We start from the raw sequence: 18,742 nt of genomic DNA, 5'->3' as shown, positions 1-18,742 counted from the left end.
CCTGATGTCTAGTCACTTTACCCTGCCTTCATGTACATATCTACCTCTAATACCTTATTATTATCTATCCTGATGTCTAGTCACTTTACCCTGCCTTCATGTACATATCTACCTCTAATACCTTATTATTATCTATCCTGATGTCTAGTCACTTTACCCTGCCTTCATGTACATATCTACCTCTAATACCTTATTATTATCTATCCTGATGGCTAGTCACTTTACCCTGCCTTCATGTACATATCTACCTCTAATACCTTATTATTATCTATCCTGATGTCTAGTCACTTTACCCTGCCTTCATGTACATATCTACCTCAAATACCTTATTATGATCTATCCTGATGTCTAGTCACTTTACCCTGCCTTCATGTACATATCTACCTCTAATACCTTATTATTATCTATCCTGATGTCTAGTCACTTTACCCTGCCTTCATGTACATATCTACCTCTAATACCTTATTATTATCTATCCTGATGTCTAGTCACTTTACCCTGCCTTCATGTACATATCTACCTCTAATACCTTATTATTATCTATCCTGATGTCTAGTCACGTTACCCTGCCTTCATGTACATATCTACCTCTAATACCTTATTATTATCTATCCTGATGTCTAGTCACTTTACCCTGCCTTCATGTACATATCTACCTCAAATACCTTATTATGATCTATCCTGATGTCTAGTCACTTTACCCTGCCTTCATGTACATATCTACCTCTAATACCTTATTATGATCTATCCTGATGTCTAGTCACTTTACCCTGCCTTCAGGTACATATCTACCTCAAATACCTCATTATGATCTATCCTGATGTCTAGTCACTTTACACCTACCTACATGTACATATCTACCTCAATACGTCATACTCCTGCACAATGCGTCTTTAGAAATGTTTCCAGAAGATGAACTCACCACCTGCAGGTCCTGATGAGTCCGGTCTTCATGATGACCGGATGATCTCTCTCGTTTCTTCCGTTCTTCCTCGTCCTTCTTTTTCTTCTCCTCTTTCTCCTTCTTCTTCGCCGTCTTCAGTTTCTTTTTAATTTCAAATCTGATACAGAAGATGTTCGATTATGGGATGTACATAATTATATATATTTATTTAACTAGGCAAGTCGATTAAGAATATATTCTGATCAGGCAATTAGGACAATCACGGGGATTTGCAACATGTCTTTGGTGTGTTATTCAGGACTTTCTTTTAGAAATTCTTCATATATATACATACATACATACATACATACAGAGCAAAAATATCAACGTAACATGCAACAATTTCAAAGACGTTACCGAGTTACAGCTCATATAAGAAAATCTGTCAATTGAAATAAATTCATTAGGCCCTAATCTATGGATTTCACAAGACTGGGAACACAGATATGCATCTGTAAGTCACAGAAACCTTTAAATAAATAATTGTAGGGTCAGAAAACCAGTCAGTTTCTGATGTGACCAACATCATGCGGCGGGACATCTCTTTTGAGTTGGTTATGAATGATGGCCCGTAGAATGTTGGCCTGTTCCTGTTGAACATGTCGTCGTACACGTCGATCCAGAGCATCCCAAACATGCTCAACGGGTGACATGTCTGGTGAGTATGCAGGCCACGGAAGAACTGGGACATTTTCAGGATCCAGGAGTTGTCTACAGATCCTTGAGACATGGGGCCTTTTTATTTAAACCTTTATTTAACCAGGTAGGCAAGTTGAGAACAAGTTCTCATTTACAATTGCGACCTGGCCAAGATAAAGCAAAGCAGTTCGACAGATACAACAACACAGAGTTACACATGGAGTAAAACAAACATACAGTCAATAATAAAGTATAAACAAGTCTATATACAATGTGAGCAAATGAGGTGAGATAAGGGAGGTAAAGGCAAAAAAGGCCTTGGTGGCAAGGTAAATACAATATAGCAAGTAAAACACTGGAATGGTAGTTTTGCAATGGAAGAATGTGCAAAGTAGAAATAAAAAATAATGGGGTGCAAAGGAGCAAAATAAATAAATAAATTAAATACAGTTGGGAAAGAGGTAGTTGATAGGGCTAAATTATAGGTGGGCTATGTACAGGTGCAGTAATCTGTGAGCTGCTCTGACAGTTGGTGCTTAAAGCTAGTGAGGGGCTACAATGGGCCTCAGGATTTAGTCAAGGTATCTCTGTGCATTCTAATTGCCATTGATAAAATGCAATTATGTGCCAATTCCCTAACACAACATTGGCAGCGGCTTATGGTAAAGAAATTAACATTTAAAATGTTGTTTTTATATTTTTGTTGAGCACACACACACCATCTCAGTCTCAGCTCTCCGGCCCGCCCGACCACAGTCTCAGCTCTCCCGCCCGCCCGACCACAGTCTCAGCTCTCCGGCCCGCCCGACCACAGTCTCAGCTCTCCCGCCCGCCCGCAGTCTCAGCTCCCCGCCCGCCCGACCACAGTCTCAGCTCCCCGCCCGCCCGACCAGTCTCAACTCTCCCGCCCGACCACAGTCTCAACTCTCCCGCCCGCCCGACTACAGTCTCAGCTCTCCCGCCCGCCCGACTACAGTCTCAGCTCTCCCGCCCGCCCGACCACAGTCTCAGCTCTCCCGCCCGCCCGACCACAGTCTCAGCTCTCCCGCCCGCCCGACCACAGTCTCAGCTCTCCGGCCCGCCCGACCACAGTCTCAGCTCTCCCGCCCGCCCGCAGTCTCAGCTCCCCGCCCGCCCGACCACAGTCTCAGCTCCCCGCCCGCCCGCCCGACCAGTCTCAACTCTCCCGCCCGACCACAGTCTCAACTCTCCCGCCCGCCCGACTACAGTCTCAGCTCTCCCGCCCGCCCGACTACAGTCTCAGCTCTCCCGCCCGCCCGACCACAGTCTCAGCTCCCCGCCCGCCCGACCACAGTCTCAGCTCCCCGCCCGCCCGACCACAGTCTCAGCTCCCCGCCCGCCCGACCACAGTCTCAGCTCTCCCGCCCGCCCGACCACAGTCTCAGCTCTCCCGCCCGCCCGACCACAGTCTCAGCTCTCCCGCCCGCCCGACCACAGTCTCAGCTCTCCCGCCCGCACGACCACAGTCTCAGCTCTCCCGCCCGCCCGACCACAGTCTCAGCTCTCACGCCCGCCCGACCACAGTCTCAGCTCTCACGCCCGCCCGACCACAGTCTCAGCTCTCACGCCCGCCCGACCACAGTCTCAGCTCTCCCGCCCGACCACAGTCTCAACTCTCCCGCCCGCCCGACCACAGTCTCAGCTCTCCCGCCCGCAGTCTCAGCTCCCCGCCCGCCCGACCACAGTCTCAGCTCTCCCGCCCGCCCGACCACAGTCTCAGCTCTCCCGCCCGCCCGACCACAGTCTCAGCTCCCCGCCCGCCCGACCAGTCTCAGCTCCCCGCCCGCCCGACCAGTCTCAGCTCCCCGCCCGCCCGACCGCAGTCTCAGCTCTCCCGCCCGCCCGACCGCAGTCTCAGCTCTCCCGCCCGCCCGACCGCAGTCTCAGCTCTCCCGCCCGCCCGACCGCAGTCTCAGCTCTCCCGCCCGCACGACCGCAGTCTCAGCTCTCACGCCCGCCCGACCGCAGTCTCAGCTCTCACGCCCGCCCGACCGCAGTCTCAGCTCTCACGCCCGCCCGACCGCAGTCTCAGCTCTCACGCCCGCCCGACCACAGTCTCAACTCTCCCGCCCGACCACAGTCTCAACTCTCCCGCCCGACCACAGTCTCAACTCTCCCGCCCGACCAGTCTCAACTCTCCCGCCCGACCAGTCTCAACTCTCCCGCCCGACCAGTCTCAACTCTCCCGCCCGACCACAGTCTCAACTCTCCCGCCCGACCACAGTCTCAACTCTCCCGCCCGACCAGTCTCAACTCTCCCGCCCGACCAGTCTCAACTCTCCCGCCCGACCAGTCTCAACTCTCCCGCCCGACCACAGTCTCAACTCTCCCGCCCGACCAGTCTCAACTCTCCCGCCCGACCACAGTCTCAACTCTCCCGCCCGACCACAGTCTCAACTCTCCCGCCCGACCACAGTCTCAACTCTCCCGCCCGACCAGTCTCAACTCTCCCGCCCGACCAGTCTCAACTCTCCCGCCCGACCACAGTGTCAACTCTCCCGCCCGACCACAGTGTCAACTCTCCCGCCCGACCACAGTGTCAACTCTCCCGCCCGACCACAGTGTCAACTCTCCCGCCCGACCACAGTGTCAACTCTCCCGCCCGACCACAGTGTCAACTCTCCCGCCCGACCACAGTGTCAACTCTCCCGCCCGACCACAGTGTCAACTCTCCCGCCCGACCAGTGTCAACTCTCCCGCCCGACCACAGTGTCAACTCTCCCGCCCGACCACAGTGTCAACTCTCCCGCCCGACCACAGTGTCAACTCTCCCGCCCGACCACAGTGTCAACTCTCCCGCCCGACCACAGTGTCAACTCTCCCGCCCGACCACAGTGTCAACTCTCCCGCCCGACCACAGTGTCAACTCTCCCGCCCGACCACAGTGTCAACTCTCCCGCCCGACCACAGTGTCAACTCTCCCGCCCGACCACAGTGTCAACTCTCCCGCCCGACCACAGTGTCAACTCTCCCGCCCGACCACAGTGTCAACTCTCCCGCCCGACCACAGTCTCAACTCTCCCGCCCGACGACAGTCTCAACTCTCCCGCCCGACGACAGTCTCAACTCTCCCGCCCGACGACAGTCTCAACTCTCCCGCCCGACAACAGTCTCAGTCTCAACTCTCCCGCCCTACGACAGTCTCAGTCACAACTCTCCTGCCCTACGACAGTCTCAGTCTCAACTCTCCCGCCCGACGACAGTCTCAGTCTCAACTCTCCCGCCCGACGACAGTCTCAGTCTCAACTCTCCCGCCCGACGACAGTCTCAGTCACAACTCTCCTGCCCTACGACAGTCTCAGTCACAACTCTCCCGCCCGACGACAGTCTCAGTCTCAACTCTCCCGCCCGACGACAGTCTCAGTCTCAACTCTCCCGCCCGACGACAGTCTCAGTCACAACTCTCCTGCCCGACGACAGTCTCAGTCTCAACTCTCCCGCCCGACGACAGTCTCAGTCTCAACTCTCCCGCCCGACGACAGTCTCAGTCACAACTCTCCTGCCCTACGACAGTCTCAGTCACAACTCTCCCGCCCGACGACAGTCTCAGTCTCAACTCTCCCGCCCGATGACAGTCTGTCTCACCTTATATTCTTCATATGAATAAATGAACGCGGCTCTGTACTCCAAGGATCACTTTTGCTTCTTAGTCCAGGACTGGGCTAAAATTTGCATCCAGGAAACTGTCCCTTATAGTTCCAACTTCCTGAAGTAGACTTACCTCCTCTTGAGCACCTCCCTCTTCTCTATCCTATTGAAGAGCTCCTGCTCCCTCTCCTTCTCTGTCATCTGCTCCAGCCGAGCCCTGTCCTCCTCGTCTCCCATCAGGTCCTCTCCGTAGTCGTCCCTGAAGACATCGTCCTCCGACGAGGAGTCTGAGCTGGAGGCAGAGCTGTTGCTCTCGGAGTCAGACACCTCACCTGGAGGTGAGTTAGCATTATTAGTTGGTAGACACGCAAGAATCAAAATGGTAAAATAAACCACTGGCAGCAATCAACAGCTCTTGGGGTCTATCTCAATTAGTCTTTCAAAGATTCCTTGCATCCCATCTCCTTCTCAAGTGTATATAGAATGAGAAGATCCAAGGTCTCTCCCCTCGGGTCATCCTCTCCAATGTGTTTTTAGAAGGAGCCAAAGAGAGAGGATGAGAAGTATAGAGGAAAGATGAAGGGGGGGGGGGGGGTGAGCCCAGGGTCTCAGGACAACGTACCCTCCTCGGGGGCAGAACTGTCAGCTGAACTGTCTCCACCAGAACTACCGGACGATGCAGCTTTATGTGCCTTCTTCTTCGCGGCCTCTTTCTTCTTCTCTGTTGTTGTCGGTTTCCCTGGCTTAACTTTCTTCTTGACTTTAGGACCACCGGCGGTCCACTAAGTGAAAACAACATACACAGAAAAATCAGTAAACACAATGTTGTCACGTGGAGCATCAAGGACTGTATAAAAATAGTGATAATAACATGACTCTTTCATGCCACCTAGTGTAAGGGCTGGTTTCCTGGACCCTGGTCAATCCTAGTCAGGGACTAAAACATTTTTCTAAAAAAAAAAGATCCTCAGTTGAGCAAGCTTCTTAGTACAGGAAACCAGCCCTAAGGAGATCAACATAGATATAGAGAGGAGATTCATACCTCATCGTCGCTGTCTGATGTCTCCGAGTCTGATGAGGCTGCAGGCTTACTGACTGGCTGGTCATCCTGTTGGTTATCCTGCTGGTCATCCGAGTCCACCCTCTTCCTCTTGGTGGCCAGAGACAGAAGCTCCTGGGGGCCACAGGGTGAGAGACAGAGGTGAGTGCCTGAACTCCTGATACAGTACATCAAACAGACAAAGTGGACAAGCTGACATCCTATAATAAAAATAGGTGTTGTTAACAGTTCATATGGATTGAGACGGAAGCGCCTGGGTGCCACAGGGTGAGATACACAAGACAGAGGGGTAAGTTTAAAGCATGGGCGATTGTGTCTGAAAAGGCTTTCACAGTGATAAGACAATGGGCAGGTAGAATAGTGGAGGAGCTTACAACATATATATATTTTCGATAGTTAATATGGATTGACTTATACAGGATGAATTCTGTATGGCCTGCTCAGAGGACAGCAGAACAGGTAAAAGTTACATTTTTGTTGACTAAACCTTTACAGTATATTTAGAGGCTGTTGCATGTGTGGAAGCATAGTAGTACTATAGTTTATCAGTCACTCGCTTTTATTATGTGGTCTTATTTTACAGTGATAAACTTAAATGATTTTATTTTAATATGGTGCTGTGTAAAAAATATATATGAGCCATCATTGGGTAATATACCTACCTCCCTGTTGAAGCTTGTGTCAACGTTTAACTGTATGTTTACCAAAACAAAATGTAATCAACAGGCCGAATTGTTGCTAGCTACCTAACTAAATTACTATCAGGAGGTATAATAGCAAAGATGGCAAATTCCCACCTTCACTGCTACATGTAAGGCTATGCTAAATCTACGATTGACATGTCTTTATAGCAACACCACTGGCTGTACAGAAACGGGACAGTCTATCGGACGCTAGCTGGTTAGCTAACATTAGCTAACTGTGTGTCAACATTTAACTTCAGCTGCGCCCCTTCGGGTCATGCAGAAAGATTGCGTTATAAATCCGTAGGTCACTGTATTATTTGATTAGCAAATTATCACAGATTATTGTCGTTGCCACATGATACTATAAACTGGAATTGAATAAAGCCAATAAAACGTCAGGCCTATGGCGCGGTGTTTTCCTCCAAAACTCCTAGGCACAGCTAACATTACCTAGGTTGTCAACACCGAGAGCGGAAAAAAAAACCCACATTGAAACCTCCTTACTTGATCTAAATTATCATCACTGGCGCTGTCTTCAGAGTCAGAGTCGATAACGACTCGACCTTTCCGTTTCTTTACATTCACCATGATTAAAGCTTTATGTTTCGTCTGTGGTGGCTGTTGAACTAAAACTCCGCAGTCCTCCACAACGGGCCGATATACAACTGAACATTATCGCAACGACTGGAGAACAAGCGGAACTGAAAATCACCGGCAGTGATTTCAGGTAGGACTTTTATCTGGACGGAACACAACCTTGGATTGGTACGCTTCCGTATATAAAAAAAACATCATAATTACACATTTATAAAAAATCGGTTAGAGATTATACTGATTTTTATTCTACGCTACAAAGTGAAGAACACAATGCTGTTTACTTAAGGTCTATTTGTAAATAAATTCGTGAGACCGATTCAACCGGTAACAAGTTCAGTTGTCAGTCACCGGGTAAGTAACGTTAACGACAGAAAAAAAACCCATTGCATTTCCTGCTATCAAAATGAGTTGATTGATATTGTACATTCTGTTATTCACTTAGCTTGTCTTCATATGACTATTAACCAGAACCTGGATGTCCTGTTACAGACTGTTGATGTGGTCATCTAGCTAATGGCTTAGTCCAATATTTCACTAAAGGAGCCAAACGTTACTCCTTAGTCCAATGTTACATGTTTTGTATAAAGGGCGAATTGACTCAGTAAACCAAAACAGCCAAGTACTCATCTACATGTGTTGAAACAAATCCCTATACTTTAATATCACATCAAAATAATTTCTCAAAGCGCTGTAACATGGAGATATGGCCGTGTGGGAATCCTAACCCTATAAACGGTGTGTATCAATTTCATTTATTTCTTGCCGATATGAAATATAAGGTCCTTATGCTTCCAAAACAGTACCGCAAGAAATCAGTGTTTTAATGTTCAGACTGAGCGTCACGGCACAACAAAGCATACCTTTTTACAGAAGATGCTTTCGTCATCGTCATTGACTTTTGTGTAATGGAACTGAGTGAGATGATCAAGGGATACCTATGGCAATGAACGTGATAATGCCCTGGCTGTGACATTGTACTTGCTCCTCTTGACAGTCAATCCTTAACCACTTTTGTCTCCCCCCCAACAGTAAGGCAAGAACCCAGGATTACTTTTTATGGCAGTGTCAAGAGCTACACATTTCACCCCAGCAGTGAGATTTTTTGGATCCTGCTACAAACAGAGACTCTTGACCCCACACCTGTCTGTGGGATGGAGGGCTATCTCTGGAGGAGAGTACAGACGGCCAGGCCAGACACAGGACAACACCCCCATATGGAAGAAGTTTGACTTCAATAAAGGTGTGGAGGGGATACGAAAGCATTTCACTCTGCTGAAGAATGAGTTTCTGGGCCGCTGGACAGGGCCAGAGGGAAAGCCACTGATTGAACATATCCTGGAACAGACCAGGGTGATCTGGGAGTTCAGAGGGCCAGAGAGCCTGGAGCAGTGGACAGTGTCTTCAGACCAAGAGATCGGCGGGAGGAGTGAGGCCTATCTGAAGCTAGGCAGGAACAACGCTACATGTCTGATGTATGGGACCCTCTGTTCTGCTCCCCCCAGGGACGGAGAGACACGATATAGTGGATACTGCACTCTACGTTCCAAACCGCCCATGGTTAGTACTGATGTTGTCTTAACTTAGCCCGGGTGCCAGTCCGTTTCTGCCCTCTTGCCAATGAGTTGGCATGATTATACAAACACCGGTACTCAGGCTAGTCTTTCCTCCCCAGTAAGATTATACGGCTGCCAAACATTGAGCACGTCCTTCCAGCAGTTCCATTACTCATCCTTGGGAAGCATGGCCATGCGAGATGTTAACCCCCCCCCCCCAAAAAAACATGTTTTCTCTAGGGTTCGTTTGACAGTAAGAAGCATCACGATTGGTCCAGCTTCAACACCCTGCACCTGCGTATCCGTGGGGACGGGCGACCATGGATGATTAACGTCGGTGCGGAGACCTACTTCTCACACCAGAAGGACGACATGTACAGTTACTTCCTGTACACACGGGGAGGACCTTACTGGCAAGATGTCAAGGTACAGCTTAGCCAGGGACACTTTCAGTTGCCAATGCCATGTAATAGAGACGTTATGATTCCAGTCTACATATTAGAGGCATGTTTCGTTTTATTACATTCATTTCCATCTGAACGTTGCGTTCTACTGAACGCGTTCCCAGTCTCCCTTGCTTGGTTTTGGCTTTTCGTTTAAGGAAACTGTCTTCAATTGTTTGTGTCTCACACAGCACACAGGAAATGAGCGAGGCTATCGCTGTGTGATCTTAGTTGTGACTACTATAGGACATGAGCGAGGCTATCGCCGTGTGATCTTAGTTGTGACTACTATAGGACACGACCGAGGCTATCGCCGTGTGATCTTAGTTGTGACTACTATAGGACACGACCGAGGCTATCGCCGTGTGATCTTAGTTAGTCCAGAAGTATTTGGGTGCTAACATTTGATTGCATCTTTACAGATTCCATTCTCAAAATTCTTCCTCTCTAGTCGCGGGAGGGTACAAGATGATCAGCATCCTCTCTGGTTGGACAAAGTAAGAAAAATTATACTCTAAGTACTACATAGTACTCAGACATGGGTAAAATGACGATTCACTTGCTAGGTTTTTGCAACTCTTAATGTCTGTTTTGTGCTCCTAGGTTAACACCATAGGAATAACGTTGGGTGATAAGGCAGACGGTCCATTTCAACTGGAGATTGATTTCGTTGCCGTGTGTAACGACCGTGCACACACAGAGGAGTTTGCATATGAGGTATACAAGAGGAACCCTGAAGTCTGAAGACAACAAGCATCACCTACCAAGTCCCCCTCCCCCCAAAGAAGTCTGCTTCAGGAAATGCCAAATTTACTACATGTATTTACAATTCTGGAAAAAGTACAACAACTTATACGCACTGTAAAACATGTGAATTACAGATGACCAAAATATTTAACATGTTAATGTGAACAATAAAGTACATAACATTGTAATAGTGAAGTTGTTTGAGGAACTACAGAGGAAAATTGAACAATCATAACAGTGCAGAGGACAGATGCAGTAAAAACAGGGTCTAATCTTTACAGAAGAGTGTGGGGGGGGGGGGGGGGATGACAGAATAATTAGGTCATGACGAGGCCTCGTCTGGCTCCAAGCATGTTCACTTTCTTCTGCTTCCTGTCTTCAGTCTGTTTTGTCCTCCTTTGCTCCCTTGAATAAAAATAAATATGGAAATCAATACAGCCAATCGGAAAGAGAACAAGTTTCGGGACAGACACTCAATTAGTTCCCTTGGACTTTTTTTTTTAACTGAGTAATCAATGAACGATTGACAAAAGCTGGGAATTCAATTACTCAAATTCCCCCTCCACTTTTCCCTTTTTTTGTTCCCGACACTCACCTCGTCTGAACCGGGTGCTGTTTGTAGTTCTTCTGGTGTGAAAGAACAATCTGAGACTGGTCAGCGGTGTTCTCCTTGGTCTCTCCATAAGGCTTCAGCTTCCCTACAGACGCGATAAGCCGGGGCGTTATCGACTAGACGCGATAAGCCGGGGCGTAATCGACTAGACGCGATAAGCCGGGGCGTTATCGACTAGACGCGATAAGCCGGGGCGTTATCGACTAGACGCGATAAGCCGGGGCGTTATCGACTAGACGCGATAAGCCGGGGCGTTATCGACTAGACGCGATAAGCCGGGGCGTTATCGACTAGACGCGATAAGCCGGGGCGTTATCGACTAGACGCGATAAGCCGGGGCGTTATCGACTAGACGCGATAAGCCGGGGCGTTATCGACTAGACGCGATAAGCCGGGGCGTTATCGACTAGACGCGATAAGCCGGGGCGTTATCGACTAGACGCGATAAGCCGGGGCGTTATCGACTAGACACGATAAGCCGGGGCGTTATCGACTAGACACGATAAGCCGGGGCGTTATCGACTAGACACGATAAGCCGGGGCGTTATCGACTAGACACGATAAGCCGGGGCGTTATCGACTAGACACGATAAGCCGGGGCGTTATCGACTAGACACGATAAACCGGGGCGTTATCGACTAGACACGATAAGCCGGGGCGTTATCGACTAGACACGATAAGCCGGGGCGTTATCGACTAGACGCGATAAACCGGGGCGTTATCGACTAGACGCGATAAACCGGGGCGTTATCGACTAGACGCGATAAACCGGGGCGTTATCGACTAGACGCGATAAGCCGGGGCGTTATCGACTAGACGCGATAAGCCGGGGCGTTATCGACTAGACGCGATAAGCCGGGGCGTTATCGACTAGACGCGATAAGCCGGGGCGTTATCGACTAGACGCGATAAGCCGGGGCGTTATCGACTAGACGCGATAAGCCGGGGCGTTATCGACTAGACGCGATAAGCCGGGGCGTTATCGACTAGACGCGATAAGCCGGGGCGTTATCGACTAGACGCGATAAGCCGGGGCGTTATCGACTAGACGCGATAAGCCGGGGCGTTATCGACTAGACACGATAAGCCGGGGCGTTATCGACTAGACACGATAAGCCGGGGCGTTATCGACTTACCCTTGTGAGGCTTGTAGGTGAGAGGCTTAGAGAGACTGGCCTTCAGATCAAAGTTGGCCTTGTTGGTTCCAGGAGTGTTAGAAAGAACACTGGTGTTTGCATTAAACACAAATGCTGTTCCTAATTAAAAAGGAAAAATACCAAAGAAAACAGGAAGGAATCAATTCAGTTGTAACGCATAGCAAACGCAAAGTAAAGACTACATAGAAATGAAATTTAACGTGATCTTGATCTAGAGAGGACGTTACCTGGCGTCTTGGTGCTAGAGGGAACAGAGGGCCTGTTGACTTCACGGTTCCCGCCAACTTTAGTCTCTTTCCCAGGAGTGACGAGTTCCACGCGGGTTGACGGGCGCGCTGGTGTCTTGACCATGGGCCTCTTGTGCTCATTATCCCGAGTAGCCTGAGAGAACCTTTACACAAACCAACAGTTGGACTTAATCTGTAACATTTCATTCTAGAAAACGGTCACCTTGAACAAAAGCTAGTTAGTTAACTTCTATTTTGCAGCAACTCGTCACACAGGGCATGGTGTGAAGTTCATCACAAGAGGTTTAACCAAGAAGTTTCAGTAGCACTGTAAAGTACTTGGTACTAACTAAATCAGACCAATGTTTTTAAAAAGACTCACCGGACATTGATCCTGCAAGTGGACAGGACTGTGGGTCTGAATGGACCAACAGCATCCTTCTGAGGGGAGTTGGTGCCAGAGACCCGGGTCTGTCTGCGTTTGTCTGTAGCTGGCTTACTGGCTGAGAGTCTACTTTTATCAGTGGCAGATTTGATGGCTGAGACCTGGGTCTGTCTGCGTTTGTCTGTAGCTGGCTTACTGGCTGAGAGTCTACTTTTATCAGTGGCAGATTTGATGGCTGAGACCTGGGTCTGTCTGCGTTTGTCTGTGGCTGGCTTACTGGCTGAGAGTCTACTTTTATCAGTGGCAGATTTGATGGCTGAGACCCGGGTCTCTCTGCATTTGTCTGTGGCTGGCTTACTGGCTGAGAGTCTACTTTTATCAGTGGCAGATTTGATGGCTGAGACCCGGGTCTGTCTGCGTTTGTCTGTGGCTGGCTTACTGGCTGAGAGTCTACTTTTATCAGTGGCAGATTTGATGCCTGAGAATCGGGTCTGTCTGCGTTGGTCTGTGGCAGGTCTCTGGGATGCTGGGCTGAACAGGGAGGCACAGCTCGACATCTGGAAAACACATCAAGGACTGATCACACCAAGCAACAATTGAATAGGAACCAATTAAGAAGCTAAAAAAAGATTCAACATGTACTGCTTACCCCTGGGGTTTTTCCTTCAGTCGGGTTAGAAAGAGTCTTATCGGAGAGAACCTAAAGAATTTAAAAAGACAACATATAATTAAAAATACAATATATAATTAACCATTTGATACATTTATGAATTAGCTATGCTATTTTGTAATTAATAGTTCCTTGGGCTTATTTGACATTGAACATCAAACCCCCACCGTGACCACAACACAAACACCACCTCTATTATATACAAAGCATCAAAAAAATGAAAGGGAACACTTAAAACAACACAATGTAACTCCAAGTCAAATCACACTTCTGTGAAATCAAACTGTCCACTTAGGAAGCAACACTGATTGACAATACATTTCACATGCTGTTGTGCAAATGGAATAGACAACAGGTGGAAATTATAGGCAATTAGCAAGACACCCCCAATAAAGGAGTGGTTCTGCAGGTGGTAACCACAGACCACTTCTCAGTTCCTATGCTTCCTGGCTGATGTTTTGGTCACTTTTGAATGCCGGCGGTGCTTTCACTCTAGTGGTAGCATGAGACGGAGTCTACAACCCACACAAGTGACTCAGGTAGTTCAGCTCATCCAGGATCGCACATCAATGCGAGCTGTGGCAAGAAGGTTTGCTGTGTCTGTCAGCGTAGTGTCCAGAGCATGGAGGCGCTACCAGGAGACAGGCCAGTACATCAGGAGACGTGGAGGAGGCCGTAGGAGGGCAACAACCCAGCAGCAGGACCGCTACGTCCGTCTTTGTTCAAGGAGGAGCCGGAGGAGCACTGCCAGAGTCCTGCAAAATGACCTCCAGCAGGCCACAAATGTGCATGTGCCTGCTCAAACGGTCAGAAACAGACTCCATGAGGGTGGTATGAGGGCCCGACGTCCACAGGTGGGGGTTGTGCTTACAGCCCAACACCGTGCAGGACGTTTGGCATTTGCCAGAGAACACCAAGATTGGCAAATTCGCCACTGGCGCCCTGTGCTCTTCACAGATGAAAGCAGGTTCACACTGAGCACGTGACGGTCTGGAGACGCCGTGGAGAACGTTCTGCTGCCTGCAACATCCTCCAGCATGACCGGTTTGGCGGTGGGTCAGTCATGGTGTGGGGTGGCATTTCTTTGGGGGGCCGCACAGCCCTCCATGTGCTCGCCAGAGGTAGCCTGACTGCCATTAAGTACTGAGATGAGATCCTCAGACCCCTTGAGACCATATGCTGGTGCAGTTGGCCCTGAGTTCCTCCTAATGCAAGACAATGCTAGACTTCATGTGGCTAGAGTGTGTCAGCAGTTCCTGCAAGAGGAAGGCATTGATGCTATGGACTGGCCCGCCCGTTCCCCAGACCTGAATCCAATTGAGCACATCTGGGACACCATGTCTCGCTCCATCCACCAACGCCACGTTGCACCACAGACTGTCCAGAAGTTAGCGGATGCTTTAGTCCAGGTCTGGGAGGAGATCCCTCAGGAGACCATCCGCCACCTCATCAGGAGCATGCCCAGGCGTTGTAGGGAGGTCATACAGGCACGTGGAGGCCACACACACTACTGAGCCTCATTTTGACTTGTTTTAAGGACATTACATCAAATTTGGATCAGCCTGTAGTGTGGTTTTCCACTTTAATTTTGAGTGTGACCCCAAATCCAGACCTCCATGGGTTGATAAATTTGATTTCCATTGATCATTTGTGTGATTTTGTTGTCAGCACATTCAACTATGTAAAGAAAAAAGTATTTAATAAGAATATTTCATTCATATCTAGGAAGTGTTATTTTAGTGTTCCCTTTACTTTTTTTTGAGCAGTGTAGTTCAACTCTGACCCTGCGAGGTCCAGAGACCGCTGGTTTTCTGTTCTGACCTGATAATTAAAATTGCACCCACCTGGTGTCCCAGGTCTAAATTAGTCCCTGATTAAAAACACAGTGGAACTGGTTTTGAGGTCCAGAGTTGAGGGATATAGTTCAATACCTTCAGTTCCTTCACGGAACTTCTGAACAAATCAACTTGCTTGGTCTTCCTTTCCACGTACGAATCGATTGACTCCATCCTCTTGAAATGTGCCTCGTGGAGCTTTCTGAAGTCTACAATAGAAAGGGTGTAAATAATAATAATAAATATATATATATTTATATATATTTTTTTTTTCTTCTCTCCCCCAGGTCAGAATTTTCACTACTTATCTTGAGGCTTAATGTATTCCCGGACAGACATCGTTTCAAGCAAGGACCTAAAAAAAATGTTTTTAGATCCCGTAACTACAGAACATATGATTCAGATGACTAACTTGGTGTCGTAGGCTTCAGCATCGACTTAGTCCTCTTCAGGAGCCCCTCGTGGCGAGGGATCTTTCCCACTGGCTTCACCACCTCCTGTCCCTCTCCTATGCAAAGCAATATGAGAATGTGATCAATAATATTTTTTTTATTTTGACATTTTAGTAAATTCAGCAGATGTTCTTATCCAGAGAGACTTACAGGAGCAATTAGGGTAAGTGCCTTGCTCAAGGACAGAAATATTTTTTTACTGACTCTGGTCTTCGAACCACCAACCTCTTGGTTACTTGCCCAATGCTCTTAACTGCTAGGCTACCTGCCACCCTAATGATGTTACTGAAACCAGAGTTGATGCTCTACATAAAACACTTCCACCAGACTAACCTTTCTCAAAAGTCACTGCCGGGGCTGCATCTTTGTGGCCAGGTTCAGGCTGTGTCTGAACATTGGTTTTCTGTGACTCCTCCACTGGTGCTGCCACCCCAGAATCCTTAGCGGCAGACGTTTTCCTTCTCTTAACACTCCCTTGGCCGATTCTGGGTTCAACCAGCTTCTCAAAGATCTAGATCAAAAACACCATAGTTCAGTTTCTCAAACAGAGCTAACACATATCCTTTCTTAACATAAGACACATGGAGACCACTGTCGGGGCACATACACACACACCTCTTCCTCATCTTCAGGCTCCTTCCTCTTCTTCGGTCGCCCTCTACCGCGACGTTTGGTAACAAACTCCTGAGCTTGATGTTTTAGGAAAGGCTCATCGTCAACCTGTGACGAATTGTTGACTTCCTGGGTTGAGTTGACGTCATCCTGTGCAGCGATGCCAGTCTCATCTCCCTGCTAAATACACAACCAGAGGTTTGCTACTGGCTGTAAATCTACACGGCAAACATAGCTAGTTGTAAAACACACGGAAAGAAAGTTAAGGAGATAATCGGTGTACCTTGCAGATCGCGTAGAAGTGTAATAAGTTGCGTTTTTAAAATGTCAAGTGCACAAATTACAGTGAAACGCCTTTCTTGCAAAGATGTTCTTATCCCAACAATGCAGTAATCAATATCAATGTACACCTGTATTTAACTAAGCAAGCCGGTGAAGAACTAATTCTTATTGACAAAGACAGCCTACCCCGGCCAAACCCAGAAGACACGGGGCCAATTGTGCTCTGTCCTATGGTACTCCCAATCACGTCCGGATGTGATAGAGCCTGGATTCAAACAAGGGACAGTAGCGACACCTTTTGCACTGAGTTGCAGAACCTTAGATCGCTGCGCTACTCGGGAGCCCTATGCAGTAATCAATGTAGTAGTATAAAGTATATGCAGTCACTTTACCTCTCTACCTACATGTAAATGTTAACCTCGACTAATCTGTGCCCCCCACACATCGACTCTGTACCTGTACCCCTTGTACATAGCCTTGTTACTGTTGTTTTATTGTTGCTCTTAAAATTAGTCATTTTTCTATTTTCTTGGTTTACTTCCAAGTTTATTTAGTAAATACCTTTACACATCTGCATTGTTGGTTAAAAGGCTTGTAAGTGTGTTGTATTAGGCGCATGTGACAAATTAAAATTGTGATTTTAAGTAAAATAGAACAAGAACAAAAACGAGAGAAAATTAAAAATATAATTTGAACAGAAGTTGGAGGGAGCTTCAAGCCAGAACTTAACGTACCTCCACTGCAACATCTCCCTGCTGCTGGAAATGCTCCTTGAGCACCTTCAGAAGCTTATCAGCCTTAAATAAAACACAAAGTTAGCTAGGTTATACACTGCAAAACAACGTGATGGATAATATAGTAAGTTAACTAGCTGTTAGTTGGGTAACGTTAGCTAGCTAACGCGTTAGCTAACCCACCAACAACCCAATACAGTTACTGTTTACGATTTATTGTACCTTCAGTTTTGAGGTTTTGAGCCCAATCTCCTTCGCAAGACTGCGTAATTCGGCATACTTCATGGAATCCAATTCCATTTTTTTTTCTTGTTTTACCTAAAAAAACAAACAAATTAGTTTGTCGCTTGAACACGTTTTATCTAACCCGCTCCGACTCACAGACAATTTATTTTGTCGCGCCTGACGGTTAAAATGCTCAGGTTCAAAAAACTGGAGTATAAGACATTTGATTGGCTGGCGGATGTACACGGAAGTACCTCGCAACCAATCAAAACAAATTTCTATTAGCACCTTGGTTCTCCACTAGATGGCATTAAAAACACGGAATAAAATAAGCGAAAAAGACACTTAATAAAATAGATGTTTTGGGTCAGAAGTTGAAATAACGTGACATTTTAAATAAAATAATAGAAACATGTATGATTTCGAGTCATTTCAATACTGCGATACAAATGACCAAAGCCTGGAGAATGAGTCAGTGAACCAAGCCATTGTCGGGCATCCAGCAACTTTCCATTGAGGACGATGGAACAATGTGGGCTGATTCCCGAGCGATATGTGAAGAGGCAACATGTCAACTCACTCAATTTGTCTTAGTAAATTGCTCCATTACAACTAGCTAGTTAGGTGTTTAATGTTTTGCCCCAAAAAAATCCAATTGAATATTACTAGTGTGCTTACGTTGTCAGGTTTATAACGAGGGGGAACACGGTCCGAGAGGTGTTTGAACCAGCAACGCTGCCCCTATGAGTAACTCGTACTAACGTAGGGCCGAGACCCCTCGAGCAGGGTTGGCCAACTGGCTTCTTCTTTGGTGGTTTATCGGTTGGCATTGGTTATTGTTTGGCATCCAACGTTATGGTGCATTACCACCACCTACTGTACTGGAGTGTGGGCCAGAGACAGGGAGAAACTAAATCCTACCTGCCAGCCCTATTGCTCTTAAAAAAGATAACTAAATATTTGAGAGGATATCTAATATGACGTTTTACTCAATATACTATTTAAACTAATTTCCCGAATCCCCTTCATACTAGATCTCAGCCTCTCTATTTCCCTCTGATACTGCCCACATTGTATCAATACATGCTCCACTGTCTCTGTTTCTTGGTAATACTCACTTTTTCCTGTTGGGAGCTTTTCTATCACATATAAGGTCTTATTCAACAGACTGTGTCAAACCCTTAATCTTGTAAAAATAGCCTCCTCTCTTCTGTCCCTCCCTACCGTCCTCCCCTCCCCGACTTTCCTCTGTACTTGAAGTAAATGCTTGCCC

General features: G+C 47.6%; 3 protein-coding genes across 9 annotated transcripts in view; 1 reads left to right on the top strand and 2 right to left on the bottom strand.

Annotated features, from left to right (window-relative positions):
* Positions 1–7,769, bottom strand: part of LOC110498408 (RNA polymerase-associated protein RTF1 homolog) — a 27,168-nt gene extending 19,399 nt beyond the window's left edge. For 3 of the 4 annotated variants that reach the window (XR_016489104.1, XM_090211681.1, XM_090211683.1), the window contains exons 1-5: positions 7,442–7,769; positions 6,234–6,365; positions 5,814–5,973; positions 5,325–5,523; positions 923–1,061 (exon numbers count right to left, since the gene is read on the bottom strand). Coding sequence is in view for 3 of the 4 variants with exons in the window: in XM_090211681.1 (XP_090067807.1) it covers positions 923–1,061; positions 5,325–5,523; positions 5,814–5,973; positions 6,234–6,365; positions 7,442–7,525 (714 nt within the window). In the remaining variant the exon portion in view is untranslated. The remainder of the gene's footprint in view (positions 1–922; positions 1,062–5,324; positions 5,524–5,813; positions 5,974–6,233; positions 6,366–7,441) is intronic. The other variant, XM_090211682.1, reaches the window with a different exon arrangement.
* On the top strand, positions 7,668–10,710 carry ndufaf1 (NADH:ubiquinone oxidoreductase complex assembly factor 1). Its single transcript, XM_021574915.3, has 5 exons — positions 7,668–7,885; positions 8,564–9,091; positions 9,328–9,513; positions 9,953–10,027; positions 10,134–10,710. The coding sequence occupies exons 2-5, from the start codon at positions 8,591–8,593 to the stop codon at positions 10,272–10,274; spliced, it is 903 nt and encodes a 300-aa protein (XP_021430590.3). The 5' UTR covers positions 7,668–7,885; positions 8,564–8,590; the 3' UTR covers positions 10,275–10,710.
* On the bottom strand, positions 10,335–18,742 carry LOC110498286 (nucleolar and spindle-associated protein 1). Of its 4 annotated transcripts, none has more exons than XM_021574912.3 (12): positions 17,467–18,742; positions 17,245–17,307; positions 16,232–16,408; positions 15,950–16,127; positions 15,577–15,672; positions 15,261–15,373; positions 13,309–13,359; positions 12,657–13,216; positions 12,275–12,438; positions 12,027–12,146; positions 10,873–10,975; positions 10,335–10,682 (listed from the first exon to the last, which is right to left on the bottom strand). In XM_021574912.3, exons 1-12 carry the CDS (start codon positions 17,542–17,544, stop codon positions 10,595–10,597), a joined length of 1,791 nt encoding a protein of 596 aa, XP_021430587.3. In that variant the 5' UTR covers positions 17,545–18,742; the 3' UTR covers positions 10,335–10,594. The 4 variants fall into 4 exon arrangements, with proteins under 4 accessions (XP_021430587.3, XP_021430588.3, XP_090067810.1 ...); XM_021574913.3 differs by having other exon boundaries at positions 12,027–12,140; XM_090211684.1 differs by having other exon boundaries at positions 16,232–16,405; positions 17,467–17,670.

Source organism: Oncorhynchus mykiss, chromosome 19 (genome assembly GCF_057628025.1).
Source record: "Oncorhynchus mykiss isolate SJ-2025 chromosome 19, ASM5762802v1, whole genome shotgun sequence".
Taxonomy (NCBI): Eukaryota; Metazoa; Chordata; class Actinopteri; order Salmoniformes; family Salmonidae; genus Oncorhynchus; species Oncorhynchus mykiss.
This window is presented reverse-complemented; position numbering and strand designations above follow the sequence as displayed.

Coding starts and splice junctions, on each gene's coding strand:
- ndufaf1 (XM_021574915.3), top strand. CDS start 8,591: ATGGCAGTGTCAAGAGCTACACATTTCACCCCAGCAGTGAGATTTTTT. Junction 9,514..9,952: donor CTTACTGGCAAGATGTCAAG/GTACAGCTTAGC, acceptor GCATCTTTACAG/ATTCCATTCTCAAAATTCTT. Junction 10,028..10,133: donor ATCCTCTCTGGTTGGACAAA/GTAAGAAAAATT, acceptor TTGTGCTCCTAG/GTTAACACCATAGGAATAAC.
- LOC110498286 (XM_021574912.3), bottom strand. CDS start 17,544: ATGGAATTGGATTCCATGAAGTATGCCGAATTACGCAGTCTTGCGAAG. Junction 17,308..17,466: donor TCAAAACCTCAAAACTGAAG/GTACAATAAATC, acceptor GTTTTATTTAAG/GCTGATAAGCTTCTGAAGGT. Junction 16,409..17,244: donor AGGGAGATGTTGCAGTGGAG/GTACGTTAAGTT, acceptor TTGTGTATTTAG/CAGGGAGATGAGACTGGCAT.